This window comes from Etheostoma cragini, chromosome 4 (assembly GCF_013103735.1).
Source record: "Etheostoma cragini isolate CJK2018 chromosome 4, CSU_Ecrag_1.0, whole genome shotgun sequence".
Classification (NCBI taxonomy): domain Eukaryota; kingdom Metazoa; phylum Chordata; class Actinopteri; order Perciformes; family Percidae; genus Etheostoma; species Etheostoma cragini.
The window spans coordinates 13385902-13400971 of NC_048410.1; the positions used below are offsets into that span (position 1 = coordinate 13385902).

General features: G+C 40.1%; 1 protein-coding gene across 4 annotated transcripts in view; it reads right to left on the reverse strand.

Annotated features, from left to right (window-relative positions):
* The window catches only part of LOC117943825 (FYVE, RhoGEF and PH domain-containing protein 5-like), a 20101-nt gene extending 6849 nt beyond the window's left edge, over positions 1 to 13252 (reverse strand). For 2 of the 4 annotated variants that reach the window (XM_034870194.1, XM_034870191.1), the window contains exons 1-10: positions 13034 to 13251; positions 9587 to 12134; positions 5558 to 5711; positions 4965 to 5023; positions 4821 to 4851; positions 4309 to 4460; positions 4044 to 4200; positions 1022 to 1112; positions 863 to 913; positions 396 to 454 (exon numbers count right to left, since the gene is read on the reverse strand). In XM_034870194.1, the coding sequence (XP_034726085.1) occupies positions 396 to 454; positions 863 to 913; positions 1022 to 1112; positions 4044 to 4200; positions 4309 to 4460; positions 4821 to 4851; positions 4965 to 5023; positions 5558 to 5711; positions 9587 to 12134; positions 13034 to 13043 (3312 nt within the window). In that variant the 5' untranslated portion in view covers positions 13044 to 13251. Of the gene's footprint in view, positions 1 to 395; positions 455 to 862; positions 914 to 1021; positions 1113 to 4043; positions 4201 to 4308; positions 4461 to 4820; positions 4852 to 4964; positions 5024 to 5557; positions 5712 to 9586; positions 12135 to 13033 lie in introns of all 4 variants that reach the window. The other 2 variants (XM_034870192.1, XM_034870193.1) reach the window with 2 other exon arrangements.
* Between the last annotated feature and the right edge of the window lie 1818 nt (positions 13253 to 15070).

Sequence of the window (15070 nt, forward strand, 5' to 3'; positions counted from 1 at the left end):
TATATATATATATATATATATATATATATATATATATATATATATATATAGTATAGTATATATATAGTTTTGTGAAAAGTGACGCTTAATTTACTCATGAAGTTAATTTTCCTTCTTGAATTATCTGTTTAGGACCTAAACTTCAGGTAAATGACTGGGCAGGGATCATTTTAAAGTTATAAGGGGTCCAGTTTTCATCCTTTTACAAAAATAGAGACACATAAACAAACCTTTTTGTTGTAAGTACTAAGCTAAGAGATTGAATATATATGTGTTTTAATGTCTGTGTTTTCAGCCCTGACCAAGGTTTATGTTAAAAATAAGATATGTAATTCTGGATGCAAATCTGTGTTTGTTGGGATCAAGAGTTACATAAACCTCCACATGACACTTACCCCATGTTTTATGCTGTCATTTGCTTGATCTGCAATGTCAGATATGACAGACACAGCAGCTGTAAAAGAGAAACAGACATATCTATGTAAAGAAGTGAACAATGGATGTTCATAATTGATTAGATATACCTTTGCTATCTTCTCTCCTTAGAAAGTCACCAAACAGAAACCTGAATGAGAGCCTGGATATGTCTACAAGTCTTAACTGCGGAGGCTCCCTTATTGGAGATAAGAGATTGTGTCGCTGAAACTGGCCTTCTCATGAATTATACATTACAGTCTGTACACAGAAAAGTGCTAAAAATCACTGCTTGTGGTTTCCACTACAAACAAAGAAAATCTAAATTGGTTCTCTCATGGCCGCCCCTCGAAAAAAAGCAAATAATTCCCTGTAAATACAGGCCACTAAGGCTCTCCTCTGAGTAACTGCCTCTGTCTACTCTGGGTGTGCTGTTTGTTTACAGTACCTTGGGTGTCTTCATATTCCTTAGAATCAGGGGAGAGGTTGTTCAGGTAATCTGCGAGGAGTGAGGGAAAATGAATGCCCCCAGAGAGTCAAAAATTCAAAAGGTATGGGTGAATTATATTTTTTTAATTAGAAAAATTTTGTCCTACATGAGACCCACCAGTGAGGAGCATGCGGTACTGAGCCACACGCACAATGACCTGCAGGAGCTGATGTTTCAGAGAAAAATTTTCTCCAGCTGGATTCTGCTGCTGGGATAAATAAAACAAATACAAATTCAACATTTTCACTGTATCACCGCTGGTAATTGCGGCTATACTGTAGAAATCCACATTAACAACATGTCAGACCAATTAAAAAGGTCAAGGGATCTCACAAAGTGTGTGAAAAAGAAACATAAAGGTGTACTGAGAAGAATATTATACAATTATACATTATTATATATTATATTATTATACATTTGGCCATGTCTTGAATGTAACGGATGTTCATTCATATCAAAATGTTAGGCACTAAAGCTTTAATTAGTGATATCTCTCGCTCTCTCTGTAAAAGTAGGTGCTTTTAAATTAGATAGTGAAAACTGCCAAGCTCCACAAAGACTTTCTGCCAAGTTTTCTCCTCTGTGGACTATAAAAAGGAGGGAAAATATCTCCTTTGTCCATGGCTTGTTAATATTTGATTGTAAATTAAACAGTGGATATGGAACAGATGCTGCAATAGCCTTGTTGACCTGTGATACTATAGTATATCCATATTTTTCATATTTTAAACTTAATAATAAACTTAATAGACTGGCTGACTGGTTTTAAAAACACCGTCTTGTGTGTGTTCACTTAATCAAGAACATGTAAAACTTGGATGTGTTGGATGTGAAAAGGCAACCTACATGAATTTTACAATCCCCTGCTTTATAAAGAGACTTTCAGTGATTCATTGTTGTTCTTAATGACTCATTTCAAACTTATTAGTTCTTAACATCTAAACATGCTGCCTGTTTGGGTGTTTCTTTTAACAGGCGAGAACCCTGTTAAATCACTACCTTTATTCACTTGACTGTCTGGCTTTGGCTGTAACCTTTAAAGGGTTTACATCCTTTGCTTTTAGTCAAAACTGCTCTCTTCTCTTTCATACACGCACACACAGACCAGCACCACACCCTTAGCCATCCCCATCTCTGGTTTCACAAAACTGGCACTTCATCTTTGTCATATCGCGCAAACACACACTGAACCCTGCTGATAAGGGGTAAGTAAGGCTCTTGATAATTATCAAATATATGGGGTTATTTTTAATCAAAACCTCTGTAGTCTATATAAACGACGTTCCACTTCCGGGATTGTTCAGGTGCCATCGGAAATTCTACAGGATGTCCCACACCTTCGGCTTTCTTTGTGTTGGCAGGGCTAAATGCTAACTTTTTAGAGTGGTTGCCGGCTTGGCAACCAGGCATCAGCTATTGTTTGCCAAAATTGACAATACGGTTGCAATGTTTTAAACTGCCTATTGATTTTTTATGTAACTATACCACACAATTTAATAATGAAACAATGAGATAATGGCTTGCAATAGAATTTCCCATCCTTCTCAAGTAGGGGTGCAACGCATAATGACGCTCATGGATCGGATCAATTTTCAAATCAGCACAAAAAAGGGGAATTTAAATGATTATTAAAAATGTAATAATAACTTTGAACAATAATAACTTCTTTCACCAGTACATTGCTGTTAACAGCATGTCTGTTTTGTTTTTCAACAGAAGTGACCAAGTACTAGTTTGTGTCTTTTATAGTTTAATAATTTATACTCTTTATTGATCCCCTATGGGGAAATTACAATTTACACTCCGTTGTTAATACACACTACACACAGGCCTGAAATACACACACATGCTCAGGTCCTATACATGGACTAATGGAGACATGTCCCAGTGAGGGCTGGACCAGCGCCCTGAGCGGTTGAGCTTTCGCGGGAGACTATTTTATGTCCCGTTGTTGGGATTGGCTACAGTGAAATGCAGTCACACTTTACACCGTTTAGCTGTCAGCATTTTAACCGCACTGGTGCCATATAAGCACCAGGATTTAACATACGCCGTTAACGTGAACAAAAAAGTAACAAAGTGTTTGAACTTTATGGAGACTAAATATTTTTTTTAATATTGACTGATTTTGAAATATGATTTTCAAGTTTTAAGTTTTGATCTGTTTTGATATGTTAAAAAAACACAAATATTGAACAGGTGGTTGCCAAATAGTGCAAATAGAGGCCACAAAATGGTTGCAATTTCCCTCAATCTGGTTACCAGGGGCAACCCGGCAACCGTTACAGTCCAGACCTGGTTGGCATTTTAAACTTTTGTTGATATATGAAGACTATGGTTAACTGCTCCTCAGATCTCTGCAGGGTAAATCCAGACCATTTGCTAGACTATCTGTCCAATCCGAGTTTTCTGTTACACAACTAATACACATGTTCCACTAAAACAAGTTCCTCCCCAAGGCTATTTTGCAAAGGCATTATTATTGTGTCCGGGACTTAGCACCTCCCAAGACGATTGTGATTGGTTTAAAGAAATGCCAATAAAAACAAAACACTTTTTACTCCCCAGCTGTATGGACTAGCCAGACCCTCCTTTGAAGGGCTGTGGAGGAAGGCCTGGCAATGCAAGACTAAAACCTCTGTAATGTTGTACCACCTTGACTAGTATTCCTGTTTTTTTTACACTTTTAAGCAGTAAGCACAACATCAAATGTTTGTCTTCTGCTTCATGCAGGCTGGAATTCCAAATTGACACAGTGGAAAGAGGTAGAGGAGGAGAATGGGTGAGGAAAAGGAAGATGAAAAGCATTCAGGGCCAGAATTCCTTTGCTGCAGAGCCAGAGAGACAGAATACACTGCATGTACCCAACAGTGTTTTACTGTATTTAATTACATGACAAAAATCAATAAAATAGGACTGTTCATCCGTAAGTATAAACTTGTGGTTAGGAAAGATACTCATCATATTTATGTGCTTTCCCATGAGAACAACTTTTCTTTTCTCAGAGAGACCTATTTTTTTATCAAGGTATGTATGTGTATAACTTTGAGAAGGTATGGTTTTAAATGTTGATTTTTGTGGATTGCAAAATGTGTTTATTACGTGCCTTGTATTTAGAGTTAAGCGCTATATTTCTGACCTCAAACTGGTGAACAATTGCTGCAAAGGCAGGTGATGATCGGCAGCTGTCCTCCAGCAAGCTCATACTTCGATCGTAGTGGCCGATATAAGTAGTGAAAACCAAGAACTCTGCTTTTCTGGACAGGTAGATGTCTGCAATCCTTTGGCTCTCCTCCCTGAGTGATGGAGAAACAGAGGGGAGAGTGTGGAAGGTAATTCCTTCTTAGTTATCGCATATGTGTGCATGTCAGGATTAACAGTGTTGGATAGTGTATGTGTCTCACCAGTGTCGGATTCGATTCTCCAGCTCGGTGAGGATTCGGCGATGCAAGGTGTAAACATCAGGCAGCTCGTTGAGAATCTCTCGAAGCCTTTCTTCGTCTAACACAGGTTCCCCCTCATCCCCGACTGCTGCCCCCACTGCTTCCCGAAAATCCTGGCTCAGGGCGAGTGTGGCGGAATGGTTACTTTTCATAGTTCATGTTTAAAATCTCACTATACTCCCAATTTCACATAAGTCTGCATTTCTTCCCTGTTTGTCCTTCCTATTTGCAACAGTGTAACAAGATAATATCTGACAGCAAAGAGTACATGAGTTATTGTATCAAGAAATCTCATCATCAATAAAAAAAAACTGAAGCAGTGGTGGTCTGGGTCACAAGGTTAAAGAAGCCAAAAGACCAGACTGTGTTTGCAGTGTTTAGCTTTCAGGTGTGGATGTGAATGAGCAATTGTGCTCAGTGAATCAACTCACACACAAATCTAAATCTAAACAGAATATAGATGCATCACTTACTTCCTGGAGGAGCTTGAGGGCTTTCACATGTCTGTGGACAGGAAAATAAAAACACAATCAAACAGGGAAAGGACAGGAACCTAATTAGTTTTGACCGATTATTAAATATGTTTGATAACGGAAAATAGTTTACATATAACTTACAATCTCTCAGTATCCACCAGCTCTTTCGCGATGTAAAAGGCTCCGGATCGGCCGTCATGCTGTAACCATTCATATTATTTATATGTAATAAGCCCAGGGTTAGGAAGAGCTGAAGCATTTTGGCACCCATACAATAAATATAGCTGGTCCCCATCTCCACATTGTCTCCAAGCGGTATTCAAATTCTAAATAATGAGGACAGCCTCGTAGTAGCCCATTATCCTCCATTAACCCGCATTAAAATCCTGGCTTATGAGGGCAATTTTGCAATTGCCCAAGGTGAAAACTGTTCACTTTGTTTTTTTCTGTTCAGTTTTTTTTTCTTCTACAAATATGTCATTATTTCTACCTACCATTTGGAAATGTACACATAACAAACTAAGGAAATCACCTTTTAAAAGATACTGGCTAAAAGTGTGTTGGTAAAAACAGAAAACTGAAAAATATTATTAATTAATTAACTAACGACAATGTTATTTTTTGTTTAGAATTCCATACAAGATATTTAAAAGTTCACAACAGAAATAATCTACATGTTGTATAAATATTTATTTCCACTTCTACACAATTCGACACAATTTTTAAGAACTAACCTGTCTCTCATAAATGCTGTCTGCACCTCCGTCTTCCTCCTCAGAGGTGCGTCCCTGGTCTTCTTCACCCGCTGTCTCTCCTCTGATTTTACCCACAGAGACAGTCTGTGGAGAGCCTGCCACCGAACACACGTTGTAGGCTTCTGTATAGGCACTGGTGAGAAAGAAGGGGTGCTATTGTGAAATACAGCATGCATACAGTAAGTTCATGAGGTAAGTAAACATTTTAATTGCTGAGAGTCAAGTAGCAAACAATTACTACAATGACTAATTGCATCTTTTGGAATAATTCAACACTGACTCTAACTTAAACTTCAAATACCTGCATTACACTATATGCAGGTCTAGTCCAATAGTTCCCAACCTTTTAAGGTTTTGACCCCATAAAATGGAAGATCGCCTGTCTACGCATGCCCTCCAATTAAAAGGTATGGTCTTGGTGTGGACATGATTGGTGAGCGGTTAAGGTACATTGTGATTTGGCGTCTAATTTTCTTTCATGTTAAAGTAATATTTTGTAAAAAAAAAAATCCAAAATGAGTAATTTTTTTTCTGCTTTCCTACGAAGAGTTAGATAAGAAGACTGACGCCACTTTCTTATCTGTACAGTAAATATGAAGCATGTTAGCCTAGCTTAGCAGAAAGACAGGAAACGGGGGGAAACAGCTAGCCTGGCTTTGTCCCAAGGTACCAAAATCTGTACATTAGCAACTCTGAAACTCACGTTATACTCCGTTATATCTTGCATTCCTCAAGACAAAAGAAACGTCACATAAAAACTAACTTTGTATAGGATTAATATATGTTCTTGTTTCCTTTAATCATCTTGTGACCCTTTGGTGGGGTGCTGACCCCAAGGTTGGGAACTACAAGTGAACTGTATGGCTCCGTGGTTACATACGAACTGTGCTCTGTGCCCAGACTTTCAATAATGTGAGAATAAATCAGATGAATTTCATTTAACCATCCAAGACATCTTGATGGTCCGTTATGGTTGTCTAAATTGAAATATCACTATAATAAACATATTCAGCGTAAGAAGCAAATTTGAATAGATAAAACATTGCTGGTCAAAAGAAACCAATAAACTGATCCTGAAAGGCCCGCGGTGACAACTGTACCAAACCAGGGACGCATGTCGGTATTTTATGCTACAAGATTCTCTTCTGCAGGGAGCCTAAATGAATATGCTAATGGTTGCGGCTCATTGGGGAGTGTAAGCTATGCAAATAAAAACACATCCTTAAGTTACAATGGTGATGTAGTAGTTGTCTATATGACCAATCCCCTTGCCAATGTTCCTGCCATGTTTCTCTGCAAGCACCGGTGGATTTAACCCCACTGAGATGCAAATTAGCTACTATGAACAGCATATGTGAGCAGTTCAGAACTCTGCATCACACACATTAGAGCTGCATGGCCCATTACTGCTCACTGGATCAAACTTTGGATGAGATACCAGAGGGTGTTTGAACCACAAACACATGCACAGTTTCTATATTAGACTTTTATATCACCCACACAGAAACTGCCTTTGTCACCTCTCATAGTCCTGCAACGTTGTATAAAAGCTCAAGGCAAAATCTATGGAGATAAATTACAGAAGGAGATAAAAAATAAAAAAACTTTTTGCCTGAGGTTCAGTGGTGAAACCTATTTGTTCTGGGGATAGCCGTGATTGGGCAAATTATCTCCAAACTATGATCTGCTAATATTGCCCCTTCAGGGTACTGCAAAACTAACAGCCTCAACCACCAACTCTGTCCATCCGGATATTGCTTTACTGTGTATTCACTGGAAGCTCAAAAGTGTTGGAAATGATAATCATACCCATGTCTTTGTTTTGTATTTGCATAGACAGCTTAGGTTCTTACACAGTGTCTAATTTGTGATACAAAAGCAATTAAATAAAATAGTGCGGGTGCCAAATGAGATGTCCAACTTTGTTGAACTTTGATGTCTTACCTGCCCTAATTTACATTAACAGTGTGGGGAAACATGTATCCTTCTCAGATTTAGTTATATTCAGATTTTAATTACTCAAGACCATGGTTGCATGGTACGGACTACAAACAAATGTGTACAATACAATAATGGCAAAATAAGGCACCCAGTAGGAATTAGGTGCAAGATAACTAAGTAAGATAAGCGTAACATTCTTCGCGATGGCACTTTATTTACATACACTAACTTTTGTTTTATCCATTTATGTTACTAAATTATTTTTAGCGGACATTAGAATAATTCAGCAGAGGGGGGAACTGGCAGTGAGTCCACAGTTAGGGCCACAACTAATGGCTGATTGATTAATCTTTCCATTGTCTTCTTGATTAATGAATTAATTATTTGGTCCATAAAATGTCTGAAAATTGAATTTCCTTGAGCCCAAAATTACAAACTCAAATTGCTTACCTTAATGTAAAACACAGAAAACAAACAATCCTCGAAATTTTGAAGATGAAAATGATGCATGATGGAACCAAAAACGAGTTACACTTATGATAATTGTTGCTAACTAATCAACTAATCGTTTAATTGTGCCAGCTTTACTCCCAAACACAGTCATCTGAATTTAAGATAATACCTTAAGTAATAGTAAACACATAATCCTATTGTCTACAATGCTTTCAATGCATTACCAAAGTCAAAACTTCAATTGCTAATTGTGAACCCATACGTCTACGCAGGCTTATATATACCTATCCATATTCAAAAGAACAGTTGTACACTGTATTGTAATACCACTTAAGTATCATTTTACACTAAATAAGCTAAATGAAAACAATCACACACTTTTCCAATAGGTGAATATAATAAGATTTGTAGGAATGTGTACACAAAAAAAACAAATCACAAAACACTTTAAAAACCTAAAAAAGAGAGGATAGAGTAAAGATGTTGTATTAACTTCTGTATTACTTTTATTTTGTTTTAATATCAAACTAAATGTCTGTCCTTCCACATTTTAGAGCCTTTGTTCTGGGGTTTTTCTTGTACACCAAACCACAATGGTAGACATGATGAAAGGGAAGCACTGCAGTGAACAACTGCTGACTACAGAACAACAGGCTGAGAGATTGTATCTCAGTATGTTGTTCTTGACTGGCTAGAGAAGAGCAATGACACTAAAATGCTCGGGTTATTAATCATCCTGAGCGATCTGTATGATAGGGGCACAGCCAACAGGAATGCAGGGGGGTTGGGGTAATGTCAGCACAGCATGGGTGATCATACTAACAAATAACGCCGCAGCAGGGAGACGGGAGGCTTTAACTACAGCATCAATACAGGGGCCTGTTTTTGATATCCAAAAAGACGATTCGTGGGTGACACACGCCTGTTTTGACTAAGTTCTGAAGAGACTACCCCCACCTCCAGCATTTCCTTCACTATCACCCAACATGTCCCAACAACACACAGACACATCACAGCTGAGGTTAGTACATCTCCTGCATACCATGAAGGAAGCACTGTATTCCCTCCCTGCATGATCACTTCCATGTCTGTTGTGGTCGCAGGTTTAGGGGACTCAACGTGAAATTATAAATCCTCCTCCCCAGGGACATTGTTAAACCCACACAGTGGCCAAGCAGTAAAAAAAAAGAAGCTTGTGCTCGGTGTAAAAGATGGCAAGGATCACTAATATTATCCAGCTGCATCAATCATGGCTCTATGGGTGGCAATGCCAGCCGGCCAGTTGGCCCGTCACTACTTTTGGATGGATTGCAATGAAATTTTGTACGGATGTTCAGGTGCCCCAGACGGTGAATCCCAATGACTTTGGTGATAATTAGACTTTTTCTTTAGCACCATCATCAGATCAAAATTTCAATTTATCCATTAATTTGGTTTATGACCAAATGCCTGCAATTGTTAGCATGCTAACACACTAAACTAAGATGTATTTATGGTAAACTTTAAAACTGCTAAACATCACTAAGTTAGCATTGTCATTGTGAACATCTTAGCATTTAGCTCACGTACAACCTCAAAGAGCAGCCGTGCGGCTGTAGACTCTTGTTAACATACCTTTCTGTTTCCTGTTCATGTGACTGAGTTTTACCCTTGAACCCAGGGAGGCTGCTCATGTCCACGTAACCGTCGGTGTCATTGGCAGGGGACAGCGCCCGACTGGGACGGTCAAAGTAATCTGTGAACGGCGCTTGTCGGATGGGCCTCCGCTGCGGGACCTGAAGGTTCTCATAATCCGAGCTGATGGCAGGTACATTCTCATAGTCAGAGGTATCTGCGTTGGGGAAAGAGATGGAGCGAGGCTTGGTCAGGGGCAGAGGTGTGAAAGGCACACGGGAGCGGTCCTCAAAGGACTCCACCCGGACAACGCTGCGATTGAGAAAGGCCACAGAGCTCCCTTTTCTTTTGCTTTCCTGGTAGAGTAAGAAGTTGGAGGCCGGCTCAGTTGAGACATGAGGTCTACTAACAGAGTGTGAATTGAGCTGTGGAGAGCTACTGATACTGCGTCTATCTAAATCCAGAAGTCTGCTGGGTGTGTGGTGGTTGGACTCTGCTGAGGACTTAATCAAGGACGGGTTGACATCCACCACAGGCTTGCTCTCTGTTTTCCGCCTAAATTTAAGCATCAGGAAACGCTTAATGGAGGATTTCTTTTTCCTGTTTTTCTCTGACGAATCTCCTTCGATTAGAAGCGAGGGGGAACTCTTAGTGATGGGCCTCTTGGTAATGTAGGCCAGCTCAAACGGAGGTGGGATATCGACTGCAGATGTGGGTGTGGACAGGCCACTGGACAATAAAGGTGAGCACCGTGAGAAGCTTCCAGATGAACAAATGGCACCGCCCTGTCTTGGGGATCCATCCATGTAGCTGTAGACACCTAGAGGCATGTTGTGTCCCTCCATGGAGAGGGAGCGGGGGTACAAGGACAAATAGTGGGGTTTGCCATAGCTCTTGTGCCGCATTGAGCTCAACATTGGGCTGCTGCTCAGTGCAGGTTGTCCAAATCCACTCGTGTAGGGCCTCTGAATGAACTGCACTCCTATGTCAGCCACGTTGTTATTAATGCGATATAACTGTGAGCTGGAGCGCATCTCTGATGTTCTCTTCTGAAAAGGAAAAACATTTTCACCCTCAGAGCTGTGCCCCGGCTCCTCATAGACGTGCTCATCACTGATGTCCTGCTCCGTATCAGTAGTGTCATCCAGAAATGGCACTATGTGACCATCCAGGTCTTCCTCAAACACATCTGAGTCACTCGGGGAAAGCAGCTGGCATTCCGAGAGAGAAGATGTCAGCGAGGTGTCTGTGTCTGTCGGCACTGAGATAGATACCAGTCTGAATCTCGGCTGGCAGTCCCCATGATTGAACAAGGCCTCCGCTGAATGAGCTTTGGGTTCTTCAGTACTTTTCTGATGGGGTCTTACCTTGTTTTCATAACTGTTGTAGCTGCTGTACTCAAGACTGTTACCAACCTCCACATAATCCTCAGAGGACACACACTCTGTTTGTCCATTTTCTGCTGTTTCCTCATAATTCCCAGCCGATACTCCACTGATGTTTAGAGACAAAAGTGGACTCTGTGGTTGTCCATGAGCTGTGTTATTTCTTGGCATCATCTCTCTTTTAAAAATGTCCTCTGAAGAGACATAATAAGGCTCATGAGTTGGATCATTTACTACGGCAATGTGTCTCTCAATCTGTTTCTGATCTTTGGGGATAAAGTCATGAAAACTACTGTTCTGAAGGTTTTCGCCCTTTTCCTTCAGGTTATGGCCACATCTAAACTTCAGGATGTTACAAGTGATGCCACAATCAGGAGCAGATTCATCTTCTTTCTCCTCCCCATCTGTTTGAAAAACATGTTTCGGATCAGTGTCTTCCATGTTTTCATTGCTGAGGAGACCAGGTTCGTCTGTGAGAGACTCACTTAAATCATCTGCTGTACAGTCCCCTGTTTCATCCTCCTTCATCTGGAGCTTTTCCTGCCTCTGCCTAATGTGTCGATTTTCTGCAGAATAGCAGCCTGCCTCCTCATCAATGCTATTAACCGAAATGTCTCCCACTGAGAGGCCATCTGTGTCGGCCAGGGCCTCTCCTCCGTCACAACCTTCGGCGTCCATGTCCACCTTCACGTCCGTGTCGACCATATCTACCATATCCTCGGAGTCAGCTGTGAGCCCAGCATCACTGACCCAAAATGTTTCCAAGGAGTCCACCTCCTCTGTTAGCGCACTGTCAGTTACTCTCCAGTCATCGTCCATCTTCTGAATTATGTCTTCTTCCTCTTCCTTTTCTTCCTCCATCACCTCTTCATCCTTTGTCCGCTGAGCATCTTCTTGTGGTGATTTCAGGATGTAGGAATTAAATTGTTCATCTTTCTTTAGACCGTTCTCTGCCTCATAGTCTTCGTCAACCTCCCCATCTGAATTTAATAAACTGCCATTGATGCATACTCCCTGGGTGCCATTAAGCTCTGGTGTGACTTTAGGTTTTGGGGCGATTGAAGGTCTGGGACCTCTGGCTGCAGACATGAGAGAGAAGGGAAGATTCAGGCTGGCGTGACAAACAAACCTCGGCTTTGGAGCAACAGAAGGCTTTGTGCAGTCTGGAAGAACAACAGGAAAAGGAAACTGTAAGATTACAAACTTTAAAATAGCTTACAGGTCATTTGTATTGTGTTAAGAGTCTAACTTCACACACAATAAAATTGCAATAGTGTTTGTGTAATAGTCACATTAAGATGTCATGTGGTCACCGTTTGACCTTTTTATTTTCCAAAAAAATCACAATATTTATAAAGAACTTATCTGGCAACCTAATAAACCTAGGTCAGCTGGAAGCTTTCCTCATACTTTCCAGTAGGAGCTACCTACACAAAAAATGGGTATGAAAGGACTTAAATGAGTAATGTTTGCTTTTATATCCTTTGAGAATGAATACAAAAAATTAAGGAATTCCCCTGACTCACTTCCTGTGATTTAAGTGAGAACCCCTCTCAGGCTGCCTTTACGCTTTGAGAAAAATACTTTATGGATGGTACAGTGACCAAAAAAACAACATCTGTAATTCATGTATATTTTATATATGTAACTCTTCCATGACGTATGATAACCTTTCAGAGAAGGACCGGAATGTTCTAATAAGAAAAATTAGGCTCAGAGGAAATTAATTTCCATTGTAAAAAAACTAAATCACGGTATTATCACTTTTTTCTATCAGAAAGTTACGTGAATAATTTACAAACATTAGACTGTTCCGTGCCATGCCAATAATACACACTGCGTTAAACACTGGTTTGGTTCACATCCTGTTGCTACCACTGGATTCACCATCTATTTAGAGGAATGTAGCCAACAAGTCAGATATAATATGATATTATAAAAACTAAAACTCTATGTCCATCTTAATGCTTAATACTCACATGCTCATAATATACTAAATGTCGAGCACACAGTGAAATACATTTGGTTCAAAACCACCCTTATCCTTCCAAATGAATCTCACCTGTGTTCATTATTGCGAAGCGACCATCTCCAACATCTCGTCCCCGAAAGCAGCTTTGGTAATACCGTGAAAAAACGGAGCCAAACTCCGCTGAACTGTGCAAACAGAGAGTGGGTTAGTCTGTCTGAACAACAGCTCTGTTTCCACTGAGAGCGAAAACGCTGCTCAGCTGATCGTGTGTGCGTCCTACAGCGCGCGGGACGCGACTGGAAACCAAATGGAGAAAAAAAAAAAAGCTCGATCCGCTAAGCACAGACCAGGATCCCTGGGACAGCAACAGCAGGTCCGGTCTAGTGTTGGAAATGTCAATATCAGCCTGTCTGATAAAAGGCTGTTCATTTTAATGTACAACAAAAGGGTAAATGTTAAAGGATGTATTGTGGATGACTTGACGGCGGTAAAAGTGAGTAAAAGATCTGTATACAGACATATTTCAGTCATTACATTTATAACAGATCCTGTCAATGGGAATTTGATCACACACTAGCCTACATGTACAAACAACTTTTGTGATAGAAAACAACACGTTCTAATAGGGTATATACTTTACTTGATTGCTTTATTACTGTTAATGGTTTACTGATGCTATATAGATTGGCCAAGCGTTTAAAAAGAACAACCATCGGGATGCCAGATAATGAGTGTTCAACTAGGCTACCTACATTCATAACTGCAGATTTGATGGATTAAATATAATGTATTAATGACTTAACATGAAATGTTTGCACATGCAATGGTTCATTATGAAAGTAAGGAGAATATGTTGATGAATTACTACCATCAAAAAAATCTTAAATCAACTCTCTTTCATTGATAAAGAAGTCTTGTTTTCCTGTCTGATGGCTGAACAACAGGCTCTTTTCTACATAACAGGAAACTGCTCTCCCTGCTTCCTGCACAACCCAACTTCACATCCCTCAGCTTATGGACATCATGCTCACATTAACCCCTCGTTGAATTTGCTGTGACTCACTGGAGGCAAAGTAAGGGAAGCTATTTTTACTCTTGACTTGTAGTCAGCTGGTGGAGACCTATTACATTAAAACATATTTGTGCTATGTGTCACAGACTCATTAGCAACTAACAGGTGCATCAACATGGGAAGTGAATGGGGGGGGGGGGGTCAGGACAGCAGCAAGACAGCAGCCTGTCTGTTTTGACTCTTACCCCCAAAAAAACAGCAACACATGAATCCATGTTCTATTTGATACAATTTTGCATTTGTAAATGCACCTCACAACTAAAACTTACCCATTTTCAGGCCATGAAACATGATTAGATCTAATCCCAGTGTGACATACATTATATTGTGAATTGTTCTAAGAGGAGTTAATCCTGGCTAAACAGCAAAATGTAGAGTCTTCCTAGCACGCAGAGATTTTCTGTCCTGAGAAGTCTGTAACACAATGATGAACAGTCTCTCCTCAACAACTACATGAGGAAATCTAGGCACATCAGTCCAAAGCTCCTGGCGTATGATTGTAAATACTTTGAATGTTCATACTGTCTCTGTCTGTTCTACATGACCTTCAATTTAAACAAGAAAACACACTAACTCTTCCTAATTGGTTTAAGTCAGGTACCAGAATGCTGCTTTTTGTGTGCTGCTTTTGAGACTATAAACAGTATTGTCACTAACAGAGTGTTTTGGCTCATTGAAAAACATTATTGGAGTGCACCTTTGACCACCTTTTTGTTGGTGCGATAATTGTGTTTTCGTAGAGTCAATAAAGGGGAGGAACTTGGTTTTGCAGCCTACAGCATGAGGAAATAATGACAGATCCTCTGACAAACATGGCCAATATGAAAAAATGTTTAGGGATGAGGGGATGTCCCCACTCAAACACACACACACACACACACACGCACACACACACACACACACACACACACACACACACACACACACAATTACAAATAGATAAAGCTAAGGCTGGCAATACATGATATTTTTAAGAGATCCTACATAATGACTATAACTTTCTCTCTCTCTCTCTCTCCCTTTCTCTTTCTCTCACCCCCAACCGGTCGAGGCAG